The following is a 21,270-nucleotide window of genomic DNA, read 5'->3' as shown; positions in this document are numbered from 1 at the left end:
TTAGTAGTGACGTAAGGGCAGTGCTAAGTACTGTTAAGTCACTAACTCTGTGGCAACATCCCAAACCTCACACAATGAAATACAATAAATGACAATAATCCTTGTATTTGACATGGCGCCTTTTATGTCGGGAGGACGTCTCAAAGCGCTTCACAAGATTTACTCTGGTGACTGTATTTTGTACATTGCAATGCTGTTGTGCCTGTGAATCACTTTATAATCTTATGCAATTATCTCCTCTCCCCCGAACCTTCAGACTCCGCCAATGCGCCATTCAAGCTCCCCAGCTTCTTGAGCTCCTGCCTGTTATTAGAATGTACCCACATCTATCGGAGATCGAGTAAGTCTCCACTTTTACTGCTGTTTCCACTGGTAGGGTTGTCAGTGACTCTTAGCCATAGCTGTTGGATAGTCACAGGAAGAGAAAACGAGGGCTTAGGCAGAACATTTTCACTCGGAGAGATGTTGGGATGTGGGATGCTCTGGTAGTGGCAGAGTCCACTGTGGGTTTCAAGAGGGAAGTAGACAGGTATATGAAGGGCACAGGTTGAAGGGATATGATGATAGGGCAGGGCAGTGAGATTGAATGAGCAGTTTTCTCTGAGACCCGTTTCAGATTCAATGGGCCAAATTACCTCCTTCTGCACTGCAAATTTCTATGATTCGTAGACAGCAGAACAACAAGATATAGGTTTAGAGTTGTAAATGGTAATCTCACAAAAGACAACAGGAAGTTTTACTTTACTCAGTAGGTAGCTAACAATTTAAACAGGTTGCCAGGAAGGGTGATTGAGGCCAGGACACTGGGACTGGGATTTAAAAAGCAGCTTGATGCTGTGATGGGAGGACGGTGGGGTGGGTGTTTTGGAGTGATGAGGTCAGATGGATCAAGGGGCCTTCTTCATCCAAACCAGTGTGTGTGAGTGCGGTATCTGTGTGTGTGGTGTGTGAGGTAAAGAACTGGCTCATAAGTTCAGACCTCTGACTCTATGAATTAATTAAAATTTCTGAACAAACACCCCTGACTGATGACTGCTGCAGACTCATGAACCACTTGCGATATTCAACAAAAATATCCCCAAACTGGACAATAAACAGCTAGAGTTAGTGTTGAGCTCACTGGCCTGGGGCTGAAAGGCGGTGCCTTGACTGAGGCCAGACTGAAAGCTCTGGGGTTTGTTTCCTGATCTGTGCTGAGTGAGCTGATCTCAACCAGGGAAGCAGGTGGGTCTACACTGGGCTCTGCAGAGGGAAAAACCGACAATGTTCCTAATCAATGATGCACTGAATCTAGCTGGGAAGTACCCGTGCTTGTGTGTGTGTGTGTGTAAACCAATGTGCACTGACCTTGAACAATGTAGTGAGCGGCCTCCGTCCTATGACGTAACCTCAGGCTCTCATGTGTTTCAGTTTATCCCACAACGACATCGGTGACCGAGGAGCGGAGGAGCTGGGCAAGATTCTGCAGGATGTCCATGGTCTCCGCAAACTCAGGTCAGTCCTGGTCACTTGGTTGTTTGATGCTTCGAGTCCCTCAAAGAACAACAGGACCCCCTAAACCCACACCACTGTACAGCAAGTGTCCTTCAGGGGTGTTGTACTGAGCTCCCGTCTGCCTGCTCAGTTTAGACTTTATAAAAATAATAATGATGGCATAGGACCTTTCACATCAGGAGGACGTCTCAAATCGCATCAAAGGATTTACTTTTAAGGCATTTTGCCTACAAAATACACAGTCACCACACTTTACTGTGTATACATGCTGTGGAGCGCTTTGAGACATCCTCGCAACGTGAAAGGCGCTAAATCAAATGCAAGGATTATTATTCTTATAACTACTTTTTAATGAAGTATATTGGCTGTGTATTTTGGAGGTGAACTCGGCAGCCAATTTGGCCTCAGCACTGTCTCACAAACAGCCATGAAGTGAATGACCAATTGTGGGCAATTGTTGGCCAGGACACTGGGAGAAACTCCCTTGTCTTTTCGAATAGCGTCCACTTGAACAAGCAGACAGGATCTCGGTCTAACAGCTCATCCAAAGGACAGCACCTCCGACAATGCAGCACACCCCCAGCACTGCACTTGAGCATCAACCTAGACCATGTGAGCTCCAAACCTTGTGGCTCAGAGACGAGTCTGAACCAGGTTGACACGGGCTTAGAACATTGTGTCAAAAACTGGTCAAACTTCCAGTATTCTAACATCTATTGCAGCCTTGAATCCATCGGGACCAGCCCAGCAGGAGCGAGGATGTTAGCAATGGGACTCGGTCGATGCCTTGACATTGAGGAGCTGAAGTAAGAGCTTATTTTTGTAGAGGTTCTGGGTACATTCCTCGATTGATATTTGCTGACATCCTGCCTCTCGTAGAAACCCAGAATAATACTTTTAGGCTCTGAGGCAGCAAAACAATAGATAGCAAAGAACAATTTTAGTTGCAAGGGTGGATGGTGTAGGTCAGGAACTTAACAATAACAACAAAAACTTGCATTTATTTAGCGCCCTTTACCTCGGATGGTGTCTCAGAGCGCTTATTTTAGAAGCAGCTCTGATGGGGAAAAAGGGAGGGTGGGTTTTCCCAAGATCACAAGATTGATTTGGATAAAGAAGACTCTTTGGCCCATCTGATCCTTCCAGAACACCCACCCAACTGTCTTCCCATCACAGCATCAAGCTGCTTCTTAAATGAGTCTAGCAATCTGGCCTCAACCACCCTCCCTGGCAACTTGTTCCAGTTGCTAATTACTCTCTGGATTCCATCCTGAAATTGTCCTTTACGATTCTAAACCTGTGGTCCTCATGTTCTAATGTCTTGGTGTATCCTAAAGTATTGATCTGGATTTACGTTTTCAATCTCATTTCAAATTTTACACACCTCTAGGAGGTCATTTTGTCTCGAGACTGAATAACAGGAGCTCGTCTAATTGTTGCTCACATCTCATCCTGGAAGTACAGTATGAGACTGAAGTGCGGGTGACCACACCTGGTCCTTCATGAACCGCTTACATCGTTCAATGAAAGATATCTCCAAACTGGACAAGAAACAGCTAGACTTAATCTTTAATTTCCACTTCCTGCTCCTGCCCACCCACAGCCTGCCCCACCCACCTTGAGAGGGCTGTGAAATGTGTGTCCGTGTTTGTGTGTGTGTGTGTGCGTGGGTGTGCGTGCTGGGTAGGGGTAGGTGGGGGGGTGTAGGGGTGAGCTCTGTTAGACCACCACCTAGTGGCAGCTATGCTTCCTGCAATGAACAAAGTTGCCGGGACTTTGGCATTGGGAGGGCAGGCGCCTGGCACTGGCTGAGCCGAGCGGGCGCGAAGCTTCCGACTGCCGTGCCCGGTGTCTGGGAGCAGGTTAGAGCCGGGTCAGCGGTCACTGAGTTATTGTACTTCAATTTCAGTTTGTCACAAAATGAGCTGGGAGAAGCAGGAGCCTCCGAAATGGGGAAGGTCTTGTCACAGATGGAACGCTTAAAGAAGATCAAGTAAGAAGCCGAGTCCCGATCGATCAATTTCCTATCCCCCCCCACCCCCCCCATCACACAGAAGTATACAATGCCCCTCATCCCTACTCTTTCCTCCCTCCCCCCCCACCTCCATAAACAGAACCCTTATTCCAGGCAAATAGAGTGCACGTTCTATTCCACACAGCTTGGATTCTCTTTACAGTGTGTTCTGTGAAGCGCTTTGGGACGTCCTCCCGACGTGAAAAGCGCTATATCAAATGCAAGGATTATTATTACTATTATTATTATTAAGCAAGGTGATAGGTTTCCGCACGTGTCAGCTACCTGGCTGAACAGAAAGAAATGTGCATCAGCCAAGACCCTTTCAAACAAGCGTGTGGATTCTGCCTCAATGACATGACACTTTCCCAGCGTACAACGTGCACTGAACCTGACCTCTGCATGTTTATTTAGCTCTTGTTAATTTCCTTAGCGTCTCCATGTCGCCTCATCCTCCCAGCGTTCTGGGCAAAATCTTACTCCATGGCCACTGTCCGGTCCGTAAAGGGAAGCTCAGTTCCTGAACGAGAGCCTCTTCTGACTTGAGGACGAGACCAGTTTTATTAGAGATGGACAGATTGGTAGTGACCCACAGACCTGGCGCTCTAGCCTGGAATGCTCTTGTTAGGAGCCTCTCTTCCCTTCTGATGAGGATCTTGCTGTTTCAGCCTCTGCAGGAGAAGGACCGCATCTGGTAGTTCGGTCGGTGGGCAGCTGTTGGCGAAAGGACTGAGCAACTGCATCAAACTGGAAGAGATTAAGTGAGTGAAGTCTGCTTTCCTTGAGATTATCCAAACAATGTAATATAATAATAATACTTACATTTGATATTGCGCCTTATCATATCATTGAGACGTCTGAAAGCGCTTCACAGAATATACTGTCAAATGAATTGACTGTGTATTTTGCAGGCGAAAGGCGGCAGGCAATTGCGCACAGCAATTTCACAAACAGGCGTGGATTGAGTAATCAAATTATTATTGTAATGTAACACCCCCCCCCCCCCCCAACAGCATTGCATTGGAGTGTCGTTTTAGATTGTATGATTCCAAGCCCTGACTTGGGGGCTTGAACCCACAACATTCTGACTCAGAGGCGAGAATTCTACCATTGAGCCAGGCTGACGCACTTCACACCAACAGCCCACCCAACTACAGGTTTTGCAAAGCTCTTTATTTGCCAGAAGCACTAAGCCCTGACGCACCGCTTCCCCTTTATTCTTTAGCCTGGATTCTCTGGAGCTCGGGGACAGTGGTGTGCAGCTGTTGGCGATGGGACTTTTGACGATGCCCCATTTAAAGAAATTAAAGTAAGTGATTAATGATTTGAGTATAAATTCTCAGCAAACATCAGGGCAAAGGGGTTCCAATTTTTAAACCAACTGAGACACAATTGACAGCCTTTACCGTCTGTGTTTCCTCTTTACCGTTCACCCTGGCAAAATCCGAAGCTCGAATTTCTTAACGTTATGTCCGTCATTGTCTTAATGTTTAAAGTAATGTAGAATTTCCTGCATGTCTTTTAAAGATCCCCCACGAGTTTGATGGTTCCAGTGGGGGAACTATGACCCTTTCCAGCATTATAAACGTTTGATGATATAGATAACCTCAATCTGTGAATTGTTTCAGCAGTTTAAGAAAGTTAAAATAATAATAATAGTCCTTATATTAGATATTGCGTCTCAGCACGTTGGTGAGGCATCTCAAAAGGATTTTACTGTAATGTGTAGTGACTGCATTTTGCAGCTGAATGCGGCAGCCAATTTGCGCACAGCAACAACGAACAGCCATGAAGGGAATGACCAATTTTGTTCTCTCTTAGTCTGAGGTCCAACTCTATCAGCAGCAGAGGGGCGGCTCAGCTCGCTGACTGTCTGAGAGGCAGCACGGAGATTGAAGACATTGAGTAAGTGGAGTGTTGCCATTTTTCTGGGGACATTGTCCGACTAAGCCACATTCATGAGCAACATTTAGTAAAGGAAGATCCTCTGACGTATCAAAACAAAGACGCTTCATGTCAGCAGTTCACTCAGGCCCAACCCTCAGGCACCTTTCCTGTTTGGCACGTTATCTTGTCACAGGTATTGTCGGATCTGATCCTTCCAGAATACTCATCCTAGTGGCCTCCATCGCTGTTTCATATCGAGTCTTCTGGCCTCAACATCCCTTCCCGGTTACCCTGTTGCAGTCATTATTGACCCTCTGTTGAGAAGAAATACTTCCTGGTGCCTGTCCTGAAATTGCCCTTTGCAATCCTGAACCTGTTTCCTCTTACTCTGTTGCCCTGGGGTAACCTTTTCATTCACATTTAAAGCCTCTAAAGATGCAAATGTCTTAAGCAAATCAAATGGAAGCACAAACAAGGTGGGAGATGGGGGCAGGAGGGCGATAAGTGAAGCGTACAGTCAAAGAGGTAGGTTTTAAGGGGTTCTGAAAGCAGAGGGGGAGGGTGTGAGGCCAAAGGAATTTGGGAGAGAGTTCCAGAGAGCGGAGACTGAGGGCCTGGGAAACGTGAGGCAGAGGGTAGAACCAGGACTGGAGGAGATCGCACAAGTGATTTGGGATAAGGCTGAGAGAAGCGGTGTGAGTGGAGAGTGAGTTGATGCAGTTACTCCTTCCACTGCTGTGGATTGAGGCTCCCATACACTAACTACATGCATCTAACCTTGCTCTCCAACCCCATTCAGTTTGTGTGACAATTACATCGAGGATCTGGGAGCAAATAAACTGGCTGACGTCCTGCCCAATATGAAACATTTGAAGAAACTGAAGTAAGTTATGTTTTCAGTTAAATTATTTCCCAGGTAACATTCCCTCTCTAAAGCCATTGTTCCAGGTGGCTCAGTCCGCTAAGCTCAGTCGACGACTTGCATTTCTATAGCGCCTTCATGCAGGGTAGCATCTTAGAGCGTTTAACAATGGCGGAGTTTGACGCCAAGCTGAGAGGAACGGAGAGGTCCCTGTAGAGATGGTCGAAAAGGAAACTCTATAAGTTCGATCTGGAGTTGGGTAAAGAGATAACAAGGGGCAAAGGGATGAGGCTGAGAGTTCCAGAGTTTTGGGGCAGATTGGCTGAATGCACAGCCGCTAATTGCGGAGCGGAGGGGACGAGGGATGGGCTGAAGGTGGGAGCCGACTGAGTGAAGGGGGCAGCTTGAAGAGTGGGGTGTGAGCAGGTTGGAGAGGTAGGGAGGTGCCAGGGAATGATATTAAGCATTGGACTTGGAACCAGAATGTCCTAGATTCAATTCCTAGTTGGTCCACTCAGCCCTTTATCCTATTGATGTCTAAAAACAGTCACGTAAACTGTGTCTTGTATATTTAACCATGCTCGCATGCCAACCGTGGCGCACACAAACTGGGAAAACTGTCCCCTCGATAAATTTGAATCTCTCACGTACACATTTCTTTCTACACTGTCTGATATCAGTTCCGAGACCAACAAAGAGGAGATGGTTCCAGGACAATATGTGCTCACATTTTTAAAGGAAGCGTATAATTTTAATTAAATACAGCGTCAGACACAATTTGACAAAGCTCCAAGGTAGCCCCAGACAGGTAGATAATGAGGGTTTTTATTTCTGATGCTAAATTGTCAGAGAATTAATGATGTAGCAAATGTCTGAGGATTTGATACTCCCCAAAGGATTGGGATGTTTAAGCAACTTTGTAATCTATTGTATCTTCACCATTAGCCTGACTCGGAACAATATCACAGCAGCTGGTGGCTCCAAGGTGGTGGAAGCTCTTGGACAATGTCCTTCAGTGCAGGAGATCCAGTAAGTGTGGGCACTGTGTGTGGTTGTTGTGGTTGTGTTTGTGTATGTGTGGTTGTGTGTGTGGTTATGTGGTTGTGTGTGTGCGGTTGTGTGTGTGTGTGTGATGGTGTATGTGTCCTGGGACTGCGTGTTTGTGTATACTAGGGCTGTGTGCTCTGTGTTTGTGTGTGTGTTTGTGTGTACTGCGCAGTATGGCACTGTGTGTGGGACTGTATTGATGGAATGTGATGTAGTGGATGAGAGATCAGTACAACTTTGTCATTCTGCTGTCATTTCTTTATGGCAGTTATACCTCAGCCTCTTTGCACTGCTCAGTCAAGGCAGAAATTGCTTGAACTTCACTTCAACCTGAGGCTTTTCAGTCCCAGGAATTTATTGCAATAACTAATCGCTTATTCCCCCACCCTCTCCAATCTCTCTCTCTCTTCCCCCTCTTTCTCTTCCCTCTGTCTTCCCCTCTTCTTCCATCCACCTCTCTCTCCCCCCTCTCACTCACTGTCTCTTTCCCCCACTCTCCCCTTTTGTCTTGTGCCCTCCCACCATGAAGCCTATCCTCAAACAAGACCGGAGATCAAACTGCGACAAGATTGGCTCAGACACTGCCAAAGCTGCCTTGCATGAAGATCCTGAAGTAAGTTGTTTCATTCTGTTGCAGACCGTCCAGTCATTGTGGTGATGGCCTTTAATGTGCTGTGAATCTTATTCAATCCACAAGCGAGGTGTAAACGTCAGACTCGGGTCACATGAAACCTTCACACGAACATTGGACTGAGAAGTTCACGTTTGACTGGGGAGCAGTCGTCAGTAAACCCAAGAGGCCCTGATGTCTCAAAGCCCAGGGTTTCGCCAGCTCCACCTCAAGACGAGGCTTCCCCCCACCACCCATAATCCCAGCTCAGAGCCACCGAGACACCAGCACGGAGCACCTGGTTATACACCAAGGCCTCCTGTGAAACAAAATGACTCCTCAATTCAACATTGTTGTTGTGTTCTTCTAACTCTCAACTGCTCATTCACATCACCTTGTTACCTCAACCTCTGAATTCCTCCCACCTCTAGTCCGGGGTATGCCGTTCTGGCTGTTAGACTTTTTTTTGGTCAGCCGGGTGTCTGACACCCAATACCGCACTTAAGAATTTCCAAAGCAAACTGAGAATTCCAAACATCTCACCTACACATGGAAATCCCAGAGATAGATTGTCGGAATGGAACACAAGCTCTCTCTCCCCCTGGAGGGATGCATCCTGCTTACCTAATTCCGGAAAGTATTATGCACAGGTTGGCAAGAACCAAGGCTTGGGGACCCCAGAGTGTCGGATGGGGTAACTGCTGGAGTCTAACCTCCTAAACAGTGTTTACTGGGGGGAGAGGTTGGGTTTCGAGATCACAATGGACTTGGAAAAAATCTTAATCACTCTCTGTTTCTCTCTCTCAGCCTTCAGTCCAATGACATTGGTGTTGATGGTGGAGTACAGCTGGCTCGAGGGCTGTTCGTGTGCACGACCATCGAAGAGATCAGGTGGGTCATGGCTTGGCATGTCCTGACATAGATTTGTGGAACATTACAGCACAGAAGGAGGCCATTTGGCCCATCGTGCCTGTGTCAGCTCTTTGGAAGAGCTACCCAATCACAGTCCCACTGCCCCGCTCCTTCCCTATATCCTCGCAATTTTGTTCTTTCCAAGTCCCTATGCTATTCCCTTTTGAATATTGTTATTGAATCTGTTTCCACCACCCTGTGAGGCAGTGCATTCCAGATTGTAATTTTTTTTAATAAATGAAATAAAAAATTCTCCTTATCTTCCCTCTTATTTTTGCCAACTATTTTGAATCTATGTGCCCTGGTTACTGGCCCAACCTGCCAGTGGCTTCTCCCTATCCATAAGATGGAAACAGAAAACATAAAGCGCTTTAAGACGTCCGCCAACATGAAAAACTCTTATCAAATGCAAGGATTATTGTTATTATTATATTCTTTATTTTCTCCCACAGTCTTCCGGAAAATAAAATCGGGAACAAGGGAGTGCTGGAACTTGCTGTGGCCCTGAAGGAACTGAAGTTGTTGAAGAAGCTGGAGTAAGTGTCTACAAGCCCTCGGAGTCCTGTATAATAACCCTTGCATTTGATACAGCGCATTACCACATCTTCGAGAAGTCTCAATGAGCTTTACACAATATACCGTAAAGTGAATTGACTGTGTATTTTGTGGGCGAAACACAATTGCGCACAGCAGTGTCCCACAAAACCTCCGTCCTTGATTGTCATTAGTGGGGTCTAATTTGCAGTATTTCTTAAAAAGAAAAGGAGAACGATCACATTTGCAAAATGTAGAACGTGTTGAATTATGCATCTATTCCAAATAAAATAGACGACTTCTCAACTTTAACGTGAGCACCACTGGCTCCCTGTCAACCAGCGGATCGACTTTAAGATCCTCGTCCTTACAATCAAACTGCCTAGATGGCTTTGCCCCACCGAAAGATGCACCCACAATTGTCGTCTTCTGCTGTTCTTGCCCGTCTCATGCCCTGCCCCACCCTGTTGGTGGGCGAACTTTCAGCCACTTTGCGCCCCTCGCTCTCCGGAACACCCTTCCCAAATCTATCTGCCTCACACGCCTTCATTTAAAACCCATCTGAAAACCCACTTCTTGAACCCTGATTCCCCCGTCACCCACCCAGCTCCGGCTCTCACTCTGCAAAGTGCCTTTGGGATCTTCTCCCACTCGCGCTGTGTAATTGTCGGTGACATTTCCTTTTAACCACCGGCTTGGAACGAGTTGTTAAAACTCACATCATTTTACCGAGTCGTTAAAATAATGTGAGTTGAGAAGCAACCTCCGTGCCCTGGGAATAGAACTTCTGAACGTTGAAAACGTGGACCTGGAGGTGTGTTTGGAAGAAGGGGAGCAGCTCAGAGCCAGGCCTGACTCGGAAAGTTTCCTAACTCTGTCTTCATTCCCCTCTTCACAGCCTGCGGCTGAACGGTGTGAACGACTGTGTGGTGGAGGAGCTGGCAGCCGGCCTGAGCCACTGTCCTCGCGTCCAGGAAATTGTGTAAGTGTTGCTGAGCAGGAGCTTCCTAGCTTCACATCCAGGTCGACCCCTGTTATAACACATGGAGGGGCGTGGGTGGGTGGGGGGAAAGGTGGGCTGCCCACGGCCACAGTCCATCTGCTCTATAAGTGAACCTAATATCTTACACCAGGCACTTTATAATGGGGTCTTCCTGTATTTTACTTGGTTTGGTTGACAGCACAGTCAACAGCTTGAATTTACCATCCCTCTGAAATGCCATGGGAAGATTGCACCAGACATTTACACTGCATCTCCGCACATCGGGAGGATGTCTCAAAGTGCTTCACAGAGTCGGTGGGGAACTGGAACTGGAACTGGGGGTGGGGGGCAGGGGAAGGAGATGGGTGTGGTGGGTGTGGTATGGGTGGCGCGGGAGGGAAGGTATCCAAAAGTACAGTCAAAAAGAAAGGTCTTCACCCTCCAGATTAACGTAACCTCACCCGCAAGAGTTCTGCTGCAGAAATACATACCTCCTGGTGTCTGCTCTTCACACCACGAATCTCGGACCTCTGTTTCTCTTTTTAAATAGCATCTGCTAGATTCTTTCACATCCCCTCAATCAGCAGACGGACGGAGCCTCTGTGTATAATAATAATAATCCTCGCATTTCATATAGCCCCTTATCACGTCATTGAGATGTTTTATCTATCTGGAAGGATGGCTCTAGGTTTACTTTCCGTATCCCTTTAAGACCTGATTCATCCGAACCCTCTCGTGCCCAGTGACAGTCCGGGCTATGGAATAATGTGATCTTCCCTCCTGCACAGATTGTCCTGGAACGGTATCAGTGACTGGGGTGCGGTGAAACTGGCTGAAGTGCTGCCGAGAATGCCAGGATTGAAAAAACTAGAGTAAGTTGGTGCTCAGAGACTCTGTCCGGGGTCTACATAAATGCATGTTGTTGTTGTTGTTGTTGTTGTTGAATTTGTATGTGGCTCAATGCTGCGATGGGAAGGTTGCGGAGTGTTTATTCTGGAAGGTGAGATCAAATGGTCTGCTTTCTCCCAACCTTTCTTCGAGCTGTGATGGGATATGTTTCCTGAGCCTTAAGTGGGAATTCCATTGATTGACTATAGGTGTCGCTGTTTACGTGTTAATCTGATCTGAGGGGTTGGATATCTGGCAGCTGTTTACAGCCAGCGCGGGAGCAGCAACATGTTGCAGCTATCTCCTGCTATTTATGTAAAAGAAAATTCTCGAATTAGAAGCCTTACGAGAGAGGAATAACTCCAGAAAAAGTAGAACGTTGAAACGATTTCACTCGCTACAATCAATATGGTGATTTTATTATAATCAAATGTTTTGTTACAGCACCTTATCAATGCGTCGTTGACGCATCTCAAAGCGCTTCACAGAATTTCCTGTGAATTGAAAGTATGGCTGTGCGTTTTGTGGACCAGCGCAGGCTTCCTTGATTCCGAATTGGGAATCGCCAAATAATTGCTCCCTTTCTTTGTTCCAGTTTGGAAGGGAATAAAATCACGGCAGTGGGGGCAGAGAGGCTGGTGGAGAGTCTCGGCCAGTGCCCTTTTATTGAAGTCATTCGGTAAGTGACGGGGAAAATCATTCATGGAGTAATGTGAATCGTGTCCAAGCCGAGAGTGTAACAGCTTCTGAAAAGAATGTGTGTAATAGCCAGAATCCTGCACTGATAGACTACGGCTGTTGTGTCCAATGAGGAAATGCTCCTGCCAGTAGATTGCTGGATCAACAATTGCCAGAACATGACTGTTTGTGGGACTTTGCTGTGCGCAATTGGCTGCCGCGTTCGCCCACAAATATATAGTCAATTCACTTTACAGTGTGTTCTGTGAAGCGCTTTGGGACGTCCTCCTGACGTGAAAAGCGCTATATCAAATGCAAGGATTATTATTATTATAACATGCCCTGTTCGCAAGCCAAAACTGTTATACTGCACCCCGGTATCACACAGGACCATATGTCTGCCCTGCTACGTATGTGCATGCTAACCACCAGAAGCACCTTAGGGGTGTCATTCTTAGAGGGTAGGTAAGTGAGGTTTCAGAACATCAGACTCAAGTCAACCCTCTGTAGTTTTAACTCTTAATATTAAACTCCAGCAGAAGCTTTGGCTCCCCAAGCCATGGCTCTCGCCAGCCTGCGCCTAACATTGTGCAGAATTAGGTAAGCAGGATGTGTCCCTCTAGGGAGGAATACACAGGAATTTCCGTGTGTAGGTGGGATGCATGGAACTCTCAGTCTAGGTGGGTTACTGTTAAGCATGGTGATAGGTTTGTGCATGTGTCAGACACCCAACTGACCAAAAAAAATCACTTACTTCTGTACATACGTTTCACAGGAAGCACCTCTGATGCCACTTTAGCTTGGAAGTGTTGAGTTTTATTCAGACTACTAAGAACATTAGAACAGAAAGAGGCCATTCAACTCATCAAGCCAGTTTCAACAAGTTAATAATAATCCTCACCTATCTTATTAAAGGATCTTTAACGTCCACCAGAACAGGCAGACAGAATGTTTAACATCCGATCCGCCAATGCCTCTCCCCTCAGGCCGCCGAGACCCTCGTCCATGCATTCATTACATCCAGGCTCGGCTACGCCAACTCCCTGCTTGTCGGCCTTCCCGACTCTTCCCTCCATAAGCAGGTCATCCAGAACTCTGCAGCTTGTGTCCTCTCCCCCACCAGGCTCCGTGATCCCATCACCTCCACCCTCTCCCAGCTCCACTGGCTCCCAATCCCTCAGAGGATAGAGTTCAAAATCCTCGTCCTCACCTTCAAAGCCCTCCCCAGCTTTGCTCCTTCCTAACCCTAATACCTGCTAACCCGTTATCAACTCGTCCACTCCCTCCACTCAGCAGACTCCGGGCTGCTCCACGGCCCCCACCATCGGAGGTCGGGCTTTCGGCCTCTCTGCCCCCACCCTTTGCAACTGCATCCTACAATCCCTTCATCTTGCTCCCTCCCACCATGTCCCCAAAACACGGATTTAATGTCCCGTCCAGGCTGGGTGTTACACAAACACTTCCTGGGGCGAATTATGCAGTATTTCTTAACAGATTTCTTGATTAAGAAAACTGAGCGAGGTCGTCTTCTGGTCAGTGGAATTACATGACACACAATGAACAACTATAAAGCGAACGATCGGTTTATCTGTGGGATTGTCTGCCAGGACACCCGGAGAAACTCCCTTCTCTTTCTGTATTGCACAATGGGATCTCTAACGCCCACCTGAATAGGCAGACAGGACCTCGATTTAATGTCTCATTGATAAACAGCATCTACAGAAATGTAGTGTCCCCGTATGTTCCCCTCCCACACACACGACTGCACCCAGAGTGTCAGCCTGGCTGTTGAGCTCAAGTTTGAGTAGTTAGGGAGAACGGGTCAGGTCAGCTAAGAGAATGGGAAACTGATCACTAACCAATCGGCCCGGCGTTAACTCTCTCTCATCCTCTAGGTTGTGGAAGAACAATACATCAAGAGACCAGGAGCAAAGTCTCCAGGAACAAGAGCCCAGATTAAATTTCAGCAGCACTCCATAACCTGGCGGAAGCATCTCTATCAGCTTTTCATACAATACGCTACATTTGTATAGCGCTTTCCATGTCGTGAGGACGTCGCAAGGTGCTGGACAGTCAAGGATTTGGACCCGAGCTGGGGGCTGTTGGGTTCAGGGAAGGCGGAGGGCAGGGAGGGTAGCAGGGTGGCCGAAGAGGTGGGTCTTGAGTCGTGCCTTGAAGGAGGAAAGGGAGGGAGCGAGGCGAAAGGAATGTGAGATGGAATTCCGAAAGGTGGGGGTCATTGTAAATGAAGGACGATTTCAGGAGAGACACTTGATGTATTTTTTCACACGGAGGGTGGTGACCAGACGGAATTGGTTACCACTACTGCTGCTCGAGTACTGAACACTGGATTGGTTGGAAGAAAAAGCGTGATGTGGCGACGGGAAGGAGGAAAACAAGTGAAAGAGACTTCTTCATTCCGAACTTGGAGAGGTCAACTCGTGAAGTCAGGGTGTCATCACCAGTTATGGGAGTTACAGGCACATCGAGGCAGAGGGGCCTGAAGAAGAAACAAACCAGTGGACCATTCATTTGCAGATTGAAGCCTGTGTTTCCTGCTCTGGATGGTAGTGCTAGCTATGCACAATTGATTGTTTTTGCACTACTCTATGCACTTTGGTTCAGTGTGCCATATTTATAGTATTTATTTACATCTTTGACACTGTTTTGTAATGTCTCGGAGAGTCACTTAACTGTATATTTTCTAAACATACTTGAATTAATGGGTGCAATACCAGCTGTGTATACTGCGTCTGTTTCATCTGTGCTAGTTCCACAGATTGGATCTACCTCACTGCTCTGGTGGTGGGGCTGGGGGTAGGGGAGGCGGACCAGGGAGTGGATGGCAGAACTGGGGGGAGAGAGGAGGGGGAATGGGGAGTGGGCGGGGGGAAGACCACTATCAGTTCTGTTTCCTCAGCCACAGATTCCTGATGTGAACAGGGAAAACAAAATGCACAGTCACTCCACTTTACAGTAAATCTTGTGAACCACTTTGAGATGTATACCCAACGTGAAAGGCGCTGTATCGGATGCCAAGACTGATATCAGTTATCATAGCTGAGCCTGTCTACACACACAGCACACACTCACCTTGTGGGTCTCTGTTTAGCAGTCAGGAGCAGGAACCCTTGCAATCTGTCCTTCCCAGACACAGGTCTACGGAAACCAGTTGTAGCCTCAACTGCTGTCCTGGCTGATATGATTTATGACAAGACTTGCCTTTGATACAACACCGATATAATATAACTTCCCAAAAAGCTTCACAGGCAATTGCTGTCAAGGGTAGTGACTGTGTGGTTGAAACTTGACACGGACTGGGGATTCACATGTAGTACTTTGAAACAGCACCTTAAAGCAAAAATAAGAAATGTTTCATAATATTAGTAAAAATCCTTGCATTTGATATAGCGCCTTATGTCATTGGTACGACTCGAAGCGCTTCACAGAAGATACTGTAAAGTGAATTGACTGTATATTTTGTGGGCGAAACGGGCAAAAAAAGATTTTTTTTTTTTCCGTTGATACAGTTCTCTTGTCGGGTCTCTCAACGCTCCCGTGCACTTTCAATTGTCATCCTTTCCCCGGAGTGTGACACGATCTGTGATTTGCTCTACCGTTTCTGTAACAGACGAGTGTTGAGCAGACCGTTTGGTTAATGAGTGCCCTTGTGTTGGTGAAAAGGTTCCAGATGGGAGCCGCTCAGAGGATTACCCCATTTGTTACAACATTCTGTCCCATTGTCTTGTGAAGCGAGACAAATTTAACGATTAAGTACCCTTCAGCTGATTCTTCCATCTGGAACCAATTGATAAAAGCAGGGCAATCATATAGTATTCCCCCTCATAACATCAGAACCAACAAGCTCAGTCGCTGTTACACCACACAAAGTGATGGGCAGAGGAAAAAAGTCTTTAAGACTCCCGAAAAAACCCATGAGATGAATGATCAATTCTCTCTGGAGGATTTGTTGAGCAGGAGACCAAAATAAACTCCCTTCTCTTTTCCAGTTGTGTCGTTTAGTCTTTAATGCCCACCGGAACAGGAGGAACTGACCTTGATTTAATGTCTTACATGAAGGATGATACCTCCACCAATGCAACCCTCCCCTTTCCCAGGAGTTGCACTGGACAATGAGCTCAAAGTCTCGAAACTGAGCTTGAACCCACAGCCGAATTAAAGGTTGAGAGAACATCCCAAATGCCCGACTAAACCACATAACCCAAGCATTGGTGCAGGGCAGGAGTTCTACATGCATGCTGCAGTGCATTCTATTCTGGGATCTGCAAACGTGTTTACGCTGTGCGTTTTGATAAGACGTTGCCATTTGTGAGTGGGAAGAGTTTCGATCCGATGGGATTATGCTGTTGGAGCGAGCAAGATCCTTATTTGCAGTTGGCAGTCAGCGGAATAGACGTTGAGCTATTTTTGCCACATGTTTGGGAGAATCTCAAAAATTGCACAGCAATAAAGTGAAAACAAAGAGCTGATTGTGATAAACACAAATAAAAAGTCTGCCATAAAGTTCAAGCTTCCCCCAGACAGCGTGCCATTGAGTAATAGCTATGTAGAATTCATTGCTTTGGCAGCAAATATTTACCCAAGAGTTTACACTCTAGGTTCATGCATGCAGTGGCTGATGCAACGACTACATGAAATCGCAGTAGTCATGCAAATTCACTTAATTCACGAGCTGATCGTTCAATGGCTACTGTGTTGGCCCCGTTCACTGAGTTTGCATTTCCAGAAGCAGGAGCAATACGCAAAGCACCTGTTAACATTGGTGCAACTGGGATCTGCGGGTAACAGGAATCAGCCTTATATTTTGCACACAGAAAAATACGCACGCAAGCACACTATTTTACAGTACATCCTGTGAAATGCTTTGAGACGTCTCAACGAGTTGATAAGGCCCTGTACCAAACGCAAGGATTATTATAATTATTACTATTAATTTAAGTCGCTAGTTGCATCAACTGCAACATTATATGAAAGGATGTCAGAAGGATATCTCAAAGCACTTCAATGTCTGCTGAAATGTCAGAGGTGCCGTCCTTCAGATCAACACAACAAATTACATTTATACAGCGCCTTTCACTGGACAGTCAGGGATTTGGACCCGAGCTGGGGGTTGGGATCAGGGAGGGTGGAGGACAGGGAGGGTAGGGGTAGGAGAGTGGCCGAAGGCGAGGTCGAAGATCTCAAAGAGTAGTGACTGTATGTCTGTGGACAAATGGATTTTGAGGATTGTGGACGGGATGGGAGTGAGAGAAATGACTTAGCACCACTTTAATAAAGTCTTGGTGAGCCACTGATTCCTCCCAATGTTACAATACATCTTTATTCTGTATTGCCAATTCTGTACAGAAAGCAGATGAGGTGGGATAAGCTTGTTCTGCAGTTTCTGTGTATTAACGGAGTACATTCATGCCATCTCTGCACTGTTCTGAGATACCGACACATACTTAAGAGCGTGCATGTTTTTTTTTGGGTGGGGAGGGCGGTGAATGATGTTTTCATGATAAATGTCAATTAAAGGGACACTGCCTTCATTTTAAAATAGTCTCTCAAAACAGATGGGAAAGAGCAGGATGTTATTTTATATATCAGGGAGATACGGGTGTGCAGGTGTGAGTTGGCGGGGTGGGGGCAGCCAGTACACAGAGAGCAGAGAAACAGAAAACAGTGGTCGGTCCCTTTAAGAGAGTGTGAAATGCCTTTCATGCTGATCACGCAAACAATGACGTTCCATCAGACTGCGAAGCGAAGTAGAAGTGAGCCGTGTCTTTCCTGTGTGGTACTCAGTGCCAATCAGCCCGATTTTGTGAACTGGTTTTGCGAGTGGCATCACTTTGGTTTCCTCTCCCCTCCCACCTCCACCCTCCCCACACACACGGTTTAGTGCATCCTGTGGTTACACTGGCAGTGTCGAAAATGTGTATGCAAATCTTTTGCCTTCTCTTCTGAAGCTTCTGAGCTCCAGTTGTAGACACGCTTCAAAATTGTACAAAATTGCATAAGACACCATGCCTTCTCCTAACGTCACTCTCCTCGTTGCTGTTTTTTTGGTCAGCCGAGTGGCTGTTACATGCTGAAACCCATCACCGTACTTAAGAGTATCCAAACCAGATTGAGATTCCCGCTCATGCCACCGACACTTGAAAATGTCCTTATCTAGAATGGAATAAACACTCTCTCTCTGGAGGGAGGGAAGCATCATGCTTACCTAATTCTGGAAAGTGCTAGGTACTGGATGGCGAGACCCAAGGTTTGGAGAATCCCGTGAAGCGCTTTGGGACATCCTCTGGCTGTGAAAGGAGCAACAACAACAATGTGGCATTTATATAGCGCCCTGTACACAGCATTGTGTCTTGATGGTGACGTAGCTTGATGCTGAGCCAGGGAGCAAGGGGAGGTAACTGTAGGCGAAGAGGAAGATCGGTCGAAAGGGTGTGATCTGAAGATGGGCAGGGAGAGGGCAAGGCAACAACAACAACAACAACAACATTACACCCTCTGATCGGACACTCTCATTGACAGAGCATACTTTATTTTCCCTTAGTGCAGATGCTATACTGCCGACCTTTATCGGGAGGGGTGGGGGGGGGGGGTCAGCCAGGTGTCTGATACATGTGAAAACCCATCGCCAAGTTTAAGGATATCCAAGCCAAACTGAGAACTCCATGCATCCCACCTACACATGGAAATAAATCCCAGAGATGTCAAGCCCTGTAGCTCGGTGGTTAGAGCATTCGCCTCGCAAGCGAGAGACCTGGGTTCGATTCCTGGCAGGGTGAAACCTTGGCAAGTTTCTTTATTCCACACGCCTGATAATAATCCCTCAGAAAAAAAAACCCAATAATAATTTGGTCACTCAATCCACGGCTGTTTGTGGGACGCTGCTGTGCGCAATTGGCTGCCGTGTTTCGCCCACAAAATATACAATCAATTCACTTTGCAGTATATTCTGTGAAGCGCTTTGAGACGTCTCGAAGACGTGATAAAGCACTATATCAAATGCACGTATTATTATTATTATATATTATTGGAATGGTAATGCCCACTCTCTCTCTCGCTCTCTCTCTCTCTCTCTCCTGGAGAGACGCATCCTGCTTACCCTAATTCCGCAAAGTATTAGGCGCAGGTTGGCAAGAGCCAAGGCTTGGGAGACACCAGAGTGTGCCTTGGGGGTAAGTGCTGGAGATCTAACCAACTAAAATCACACAGTGATGCATTGCCCACAAAAAAAGAAGAGAAAATAAATCAGCCCACAGAAATGCAACAGCAATAATACTTCCCCCCCCACCACCACCACCACCCCCACCCCTCCCATCCCTCTCTCTTCCCTCCCCCTCTCTCTCTCTTTTGCCTGAGCGCATTATCACACAGAGAGCAGGATTCGCTGTGGCTTTTTTTTTGCATTAGTTACACTGGAAATAAAACAGGCGGAGTCTACGAATGCCTCGCATTCTGGGCTCTGCTGCTGCTGTCAGTGTGTGTGTGTGTAGTTGTGGTGTTCATGTCACCAGTTTGCTTGGGATGTGACTGACCACTTGAAGGAAAGGGGGTGAGGTGGGGTTTATGGGGTGGTGGGTGGGGGGGGGGTGTAAGGGGGTAGGAGTGGAGTGGCTGATTTGCAGCTGATGTTGGGTTGAGCACAGCATTGACAGTGATATTAACATTGATATTTCAAGCTCCACATCCCAACGAAGAAGGAGGAGGAGGAGGAGGAGAGAAGAGAGGATCTGAAGGGATATCAAGACCAAAAACAAACTTTTTATTGCAACTTTTTTTTTGGTGAAGGGGGAGGTTTCAAGGGGTGGGGGGGGGGGGGGGGTTGAGTGGGAGAGGAACCTCAAAAGGATAACAGAGAGAGAGAGAGAGAGAGACACACAGTGAGAGAGTGAGTGAACCCCAAGCAACACAGCTCCTGTTGAAGGTAAGGTGTGTTATATTTATGTTGTGTGGACGTAAGGTTACTTCTGCCTAATGCTGAGAACATGTCTTTGAAATTTGAATTGAATGGACATTAAATCCTGTTGCTTTTGCGATGCTTTCTTTGGCTAAAGATGGGAGGAGGGTGGGAGCATACTATTTATTGTGTGATTTAATTTCTCTGTCTCTCTCTTCACCCCCCACCCATCCCACACACAAACACATTGCTGTCTGTTGCTTTTTCCTCGTTCCATCCATTGCATTCCACCCACAAAACTTTTCCCGGTGGGAATTTCTATGTAGTCGATCTATTGTGTATCTATCTATATCTATCTATCTATCTATCTCCACCTGTTGACACACACACATACACACACACACACTCACACATACACACGAATGATTCCTGGCGTTTGCAAAATGCATTTGACATTCTTGTTTGCAAAAAAGAAAATTGAAATTGAAATCGAATTCGAAATCGAAATGAAATCGAATAGAATCCGTCCCCCACATCCACCCCCACCCCCACCCCCACCCCCCACATCCCCTCCTCGCCGTGTGTGTGGATTGCCAATAATAATCTGCATAACTTGCCTTTTTTGCTTTGCAACCGATTAAAAAGGGATAACAGAGATGGTTGAGCTCAGCCCTTCTGCTTATCCATTGATTGCCCAATTGCAGCCTTTTTTTTTTGTATCGTTTGCAATAAACCAAGAAAAAAAAGAAGAATGTTGAATGATGACAATAAGGAATAGGATGAACCTGGCAAACCCCCTTCAGGATGGCAGGTGTCCCCGGAGACCATTCACAGCCCGTGGTCCAGAAGGACAGGTTGGCGATGGCTCCTTCTTTGCAGCGGTGGCAAACGATTGCAATGTTCTGTGGGCGCTCCGGGTTCGTGGCTCCCGGAGTCCCGCCTGTGGTCCCCTGACACCCACATCCAGCTCTAGGGGGCAATCCTGCTCCGCTCTGCCTCTGGTTGCACTGGAAACATTCAGGGTGGGTGGAGTGGGGATGGGAGCAATGAGTGAGTGGGAGCTCCAGATGTGGAGACATCCTTTGCTCCAGATGTCAAGTCTCTCTCCTTTACTCCAGATGTCAAGCCCACACCCCCCCCCCACCCCCACTTTGCTCCAGATATTTAACCCGCCTTTACTCCAGATGTGAAGATACCCTTTGCGCTAGATGTTAAGCTCACCCCCCCCCCACCCCCCTCCCGACCCCCCTTCCTCCCTTGCTCCAGCCGCCATGGGAGCGAAAACTGCAACTGAATGTAACTCTTCTGTTGGAATTAATCTTCCCCTTTACTCCAGATGTGGAGCTCCCTCCCCCCCCCACCACCCACCCTTTGCTCTAGGTGTGGAGTGGTTCCTCTCCCAGATTAGCCAAAGCGGAACTGTTTTTTTGCGGGACCTTGAACTTGCTTG

At 47.0% G+C, this 21,270-nt stretch overlaps 2 protein-coding genes across 4 annotated transcripts in view; both read left to right on the top strand.

Annotated features, from left to right (window-relative positions):
* nlrc5 (NLR family, CARD domain containing 5) overlaps nucleotides 1–13,980 on the top strand; it is a 39,178-nt gene extending 25,198 nt beyond the window's left edge. For all 3 annotated transcript variants that reach the window (XM_042340514.1, XM_042340513.1, XM_042340512.1), the window contains 16 exons: nucleotides 257–340; nucleotides 1,411–1,494; nucleotides 2,217–2,300; nucleotides 3,404–3,487; nucleotides 4,177–4,269; nucleotides 4,734–4,817; nucleotides 5,330–5,413; nucleotides 6,195–6,278; nucleotides 7,203–7,286; nucleotides 7,834–7,917; nucleotides 8,722–8,805; nucleotides 9,279–9,362; nucleotides 10,259–10,342; nucleotides 11,131–11,214; nucleotides 11,826–11,909; nucleotides 13,804–13,980. In XM_042340514.1, coding sequence (XP_042196448.1) covers nucleotides 257–340; nucleotides 1,411–1,494; nucleotides 2,217–2,300; nucleotides 3,404–3,487; nucleotides 4,177–4,269; nucleotides 4,734–4,817; nucleotides 5,330–5,413; nucleotides 6,195–6,278; nucleotides 7,203–7,286; nucleotides 7,834–7,917; nucleotides 8,722–8,805; nucleotides 9,279–9,362; nucleotides 10,259–10,342; nucleotides 11,131–11,214; nucleotides 11,826–11,909; nucleotides 13,804–13,888 — 1,354 coding nt within the window. In that variant the 3' untranslated portion in view covers nucleotides 13,889–13,980. The remainder of the gene's footprint in view (nucleotides 1–256; nucleotides 341–1,410; nucleotides 1,495–2,216; nucleotides 2,301–3,403; nucleotides 3,488–4,176; nucleotides 4,270–4,733; nucleotides 4,818–5,329; nucleotides 5,414–6,194; nucleotides 6,279–7,202; nucleotides 7,287–7,833; nucleotides 7,918–8,721; nucleotides 8,806–9,278; nucleotides 9,363–10,258; nucleotides 10,343–11,130; nucleotides 11,215–11,825; nucleotides 11,910–13,803) is intronic.
* A 5,747-nt stretch (nucleotides 13,981–19,727) lies between these two features.
* Nucleotides 19,728–21,270, top strand: part of cpne2 (copine II) — a 61,650-nt gene continuing 60,107 nt past the window's right edge. Inside the window, exon 1 of the mRNA XM_007907582.2 lies at nucleotides 19,728–19,847. The gene's annotated coding sequence lies outside the window, so the exon portion shown is untranslated. The remainder of the gene's footprint in view (nucleotides 19,848–21,270) is intronic.

Source organism: Callorhinchus milii, unplaced genomic scaffold, assembly GCF_018977255.1.
Source record: "Callorhinchus milii isolate IMCB2004 unplaced genomic scaffold, IMCB_Cmil_1.0 Scaffold14, whole genome shotgun sequence".
NCBI classification, from domain to species: Eukaryota; Metazoa; Chordata; class Chondrichthyes; order Chimaeriformes; family Callorhinchidae; genus Callorhinchus; species Callorhinchus milii.
Note: the sequence above shows the minus strand (reverse complement) of the source record. Positions and strands in the feature narration are given on the sequence as shown.